The sequence below is a fragment of the Triticum aestivum genome, chromosome 5B (genome assembly GCF_018294505.1).
Source record: "Triticum aestivum cultivar Chinese Spring chromosome 5B, IWGSC CS RefSeq v2.1, whole genome shotgun sequence".
NCBI classification, from domain to species: domain Eukaryota; kingdom Viridiplantae; phylum Streptophyta; class Magnoliopsida; order Poales; family Poaceae; genus Triticum; species Triticum aestivum.
The window spans coordinates 247,554,413-247,558,767 of record NC_057807.1 but is presented as its reverse complement, the minus strand read 5'-3'; the positions used below and the strand labels follow the sequence as shown (position 1 = coordinate 247,558,767).

The 4,355-nt window shown below is 49.0% G+C and overlaps 1 protein-coding gene across 1 annotated transcript; it reads right to left on the bottom strand.

The window, feature by feature from the left end:
- Positions 1 to 208: 208 nt before the first annotated feature.
- Positions 209 to 3,482, bottom strand: LOC123111200 (stem-specific protein TSJT1). Its single transcript, XM_044531930.1, has 4 exons — positions 3,176 to 3,482; positions 1,084 to 1,324; positions 730 to 960; positions 209 to 514 (listed from the first exon to the last, which is right to left on the bottom strand). Exons 1-4 carry the CDS (start codon positions 3,376 to 3,378, stop codon positions 479 to 481), a joined length of 711 nt encoding a protein of 236 aa, XP_044387865.1. The 5' UTR covers positions 3,379 to 3,482; the 3' UTR covers positions 209 to 478.
- Positions 3,483 to 4,355: the final 873 nt, after the last annotated feature.

Here is a 4,355-nt window from a genome sequence, read left to right as displayed (position 1 = left end):
AGTTGCTCTAATAAGCCGTAGCTGAGCAAAATCAGCAGCGGCTGACGCGATGAGAATAATTTTTTAGGGGTTAACTCGGATAAAGGTTAGACTAGGTCCGGTTTAACTCCTGAAAGTTAAACCATTACCGGCTTTGAGGGATCGACTAGAGATGCCATAGGTGCACCTACATTTCCTGAGCCCAATGGTACACGCATAACAACAGAGATCGAGAAAGCCTTTTTTTAGATGGAAAGAAAGAAAGCTTATTTGGTTGCTACTACATTAATTGTTACATCCAACTGAAGACGGCCGGTCTTGAATCCACTGCGAGAATTTGAACAGCTAGAGATACAGATGATCAGATACACAACCGAACAGTTCACATAAGATCACAAAGAGAGTAGCACACGCGCCTTGTTGCATTATATTACACCACCACCATATACAGGAGAACGGCCTTGCCTGCTTTGCCCAGCGACGGAGACGAGAGAATCTCCTACTGAAGTGCCGCGACAACGGTAGACCCTTCCACCTGCAGAACGAACAAGTTCAGATAGGTTTAGCCCAAGTCTTGTTTTCCCCCTGACTTATTCCTTCCAAGCTACTCCCTCCGTTTGGAATTATTTGTCTCGAAAATGGATGTATGTAGAACTAAAATATGTCTAGATACATCCATTTCTGCGACAAGTAATTCCGAACGGAGGGAGTACATTAATAAGAATCATCAAAAGTAGTGCCACCTCTTACCATGAAAGTTGCACCACAGATTTCCTCCTCATCTGCAGGCACAGCGGTGACCTTGTTCTTGGGATTCTCGTACGACTTGAGGCCTCCAAGAGCGTTCCAGTAGAAGCAACCTTGCGGGAAAGGCGCCAGTGACTTGCCGCAAGATCCTTTCAGCAGGTCGATGTCGTCGGAGAAGGCGACGCAGCCGTCGGCGGTGATTCCCCAGAAGAGCGGCACCTTGCCCTCAGGGCCCTGATCGACCAATACCAACAAAATTAGCAAAAAAAATTCTTTTTAGAAAAGGAGGAGGACCCCCGGCCCCTGCATCTGGACGAAGAACCTCCCCGCTGGAAATTTAGACTTGATCGAGCTTACGGATGCGACGAGGAGGGAGGAGGTGGACTTGTCGAAGAGCACGAAGGCGTAGCTGCCGGTGAGCTGGGAGAGCATGAAGCTGGCGGGATAGGGGGCTCTGTCCCTCAGCGTCTTGTAGGCCTCGATCACGAGGAGCACCTCGTTGCCGCCCTTGGAGAGGCCGTACTGCTGGCTCAACCGCCCCAAGTTGTCCAGGACTCCCTCGAACAGGCAGAAGATCTCATCCTTTGCAGCGAAAGACCTGGATCCACAAACAAAATGCTCCATTCTCAGTGAGTAAAAGCATATCCTGAATTTATTTAATTTTGCAAACAAAAAATACTACTAATAGATGGTCTAACTCATCACAAGCACATGTCCCTTGAGAAAGCAAAATTAGGTAAAGCATCAACGACTTAGTACAAAGAACACCAAAACTTGTTTCAGAAAGGTGTAGAAATTCCTTGGATGCTACTCCTTTAGTGCATCTGCCTAGTACAAGATAAGATAAGATCAAACGACAGCCAGGCCCTACAAATGATAGCGGCGAGTACACGAAAGAGACCGCCGTATGGGCCACAGGGTCCAGCTTCCCTTTGTTTCTTCTGCTCTCCGTGGGAATTTAAACCGGGTGGAAATTTTTCTTTTGTGTGTGTGGAAATTTTCCTAGTAATAGCAACTGGCTGCCAAAAGCACTCTACGGCTCCCTCAACGGCTCAACAAATAACCAAAACAAATACTCTACTAACTGGCATAACATAACCACAAGGATGTTTGCTCTAGTAGCACCCGTTAAATTCAAGTTTGCTCAAATGTTGTCAATGTCACAGCCTGATGGTTTATTCATCCATAAGCTCGTCACGTCAACAACAAAATAGTATTACCAATAGTAGATCACGGGCTTGTGCCTTTTTTTTCTTTTGTTATCTATAATTACTATCCTGCTGAACCTTTGTTCGCCGCCTAACGTAGAATACGAGGCCCGTTTGTTGTCAAGTCAAATTAATGGACACCACGCCTTTGGAAGGTGGCACGATGTTGACCTGCAAGTTGCCAAAGATGTGGTGGCGTTTTTTCGTCTGCATACGTGAAAGTTTCTATGCCAACATAGCAATCGACGTCTTCTTGTTTTTGATTGATTTTTTCTATACACTGCCACCTACCATTACACGTGTAGGGTAGATGAACAAAATTGAAAAATATCCCAGGGCCCCAACTAGGAGGCAGGAATTTCATGTTGAAAAAAGGGTCAATTGCCGCAAGATCCGTGATATCCGAGTAAAAAGAAACTGTGTATTCCAAACACGGCCAGAAACTACTCCCTCCATCCCATAATATAAGAGCATAGTGTCAAAAATGCTCTAATATATGTGACGGAGGGAGTAGTTTTTTGTGGCGAGCAATATGTTCATCAACTGATAACTCTCTGTCGCGATCACGAGCCGCGAACTAGGCCAGTGAGATACTACTACAAGCGATAAACTAGGAAACTAGGTTGGTGGCCAGGACCATCACCTAATGGAATGGACTGCGAAGGTTGCATTATTGCTTGCTTTAGTCTTCGGAAAGCAACACCGCCCTTCTAATAAGGACAGGAAATTGTGCGATTATTGGTATCACAACAAGACGCGTCCCATATGGAAATTATCGGAAATCACGGTGCTTATTAGCTACTCCCTCTGTTACAACCAATATATATACTGCCGTGTGAGGTGGTGTGATATGATTGTGACTAGTAGAGCCCACCTTATCATCTAGCCATCCAGGCGGGCGCTAAAAGTCATCCGCAGCATGCGAGAGACATGGCAGGTGTATGCGGTAACGTTTTGGACACTGGTACCGTAGCACCTGGACCATGGCTACCAGCTAACCTCACCATCACGAAGCTTCATCACTAACTAGAGAACAAAAGCAGAGCAAGTGGCTCTGTTTCTAAGGAAGAGCGGAACAAACGATCTCTGCAATCAACCGTTCGTTTCGCTCGATATAAAAGATCTATATGCATGCACAGAGATCAATCGATCTCGAATCCATGGATCCTGCGAGTATTCAATGGAGAGAAGCTTGCTCTCTCCGGGTCGATTGAGCCGCAAAGACGGTGTATTATTATTACCTTGGGAGGAGGAGGGACTGGTTGGCGTGGGAGTAGGCGAGGTTGCCCAGTGATCCCAGCTCCACGGACACGGCCGGGTCGTTGCCGGCGAGGAAGCGCTTCACCAGCTCCGACGCCCGTGTCTTGGGCGATGGCGTCCGGCTCCCGGCCGCCACCAGCTCCGCCGGCACCTCCACCACCTCGCCGCTGAACACCGCCAACATCTTGGCTCAAACAAACTACACCTAGCTAGGTAAGGTATTACAGGTCAGTTGCTGATTGTGGCCTTCCTCACTCCTTGGATAGTTGGACGGGTGAAAGGGAGGAGGGGGAAGGAGCTGGTTATATAGGCCCGGGAGAGTGGCAGAACCCAGGCGCAGGGCCCCTGGTTTGCTTAACCACCTGGGGCCCACGCGGCGTACGTATCTTTCTTTGTGTTTAATTTAATTTTACGGTAAACCGTGGCCGGACCTCCTTTTGGTTAAGCTTAATGCGGATGCATCTCGTGCACATGGAGGTGTCATGCGTCGACGCCCTCTTTCTGCCGGCACGTACTGCAGTACTAATCGTGTCTTACCGTCTAACCAGCACGAGTTCGCGTATGAGAGTGCACATATTGGACACGAAGGCAGATTTTCCTGAAGCAAAGTTGGAACTTTGGTGCTGCCGTGGAGAATATAGAAACGATGGGCCGCAAGTTTATAAGCATCGTTTTTTCTGCATGCCGGTGCGCTCTCGTGTGGACAACCCCGGGGCAGCCCGCATCGAGGAAAAGAAACGGACGCGAGGGACCTCGTCCTGGCGAGCATTATCGAGCATTATCTGCGGGTTCGGCCAAAACCCGGAGGAGGTGTGCATGCGTGTGTCAGCGTGTGCGGTGCGGTGCGGGTGAGGAGGGGCCAAGGGAGGTGACGGATGAAGCCGTGCACCGGTGGATAGCGACGGGCGATGGGGTGCCTCCTTTGCTTCCGTCGCGTTGCGTGGCCGTCAGGTATCGTGTGGGTGACGCGCGTGGTTTTCGTTGGCATGCGAAAACGCACCTCCAAAGCCGACCCTCAAATCGATAGTATCTGTCTTGACGTAGTTATCCGAACCCCGGAAGATATCCAACACTGATCTTCATCTGTCCACGTAGCAGTCCGGACCATGATATTCATGTAAATTGAAACCAAACGTGGGACTTCGCGGTAGTCCGAACATG

Coding starts and splice junctions, on each gene's coding strand:
- LOC123111200 (XM_044531930.1), bottom strand. CDS start 3,378: ATGTTGGCGGTGTTCAGCGGCGAGGTGGTGGAGGTGCCGGCGGAGCTG. Junction 1,325..3,175: donor CAGTCCCTCCTCCTCCCAAG/GTAATAATAATA, acceptor TTGTGGATCCAG/GTCTTTCGCTGCAAAGGATG. Junction 515..729: donor TCTGTGGTGCAACTTTCATG/GTAAGAGGTGGC, acceptor TTCGTTCTGCAG/GTGGAAGGGTCTACCGTTGT.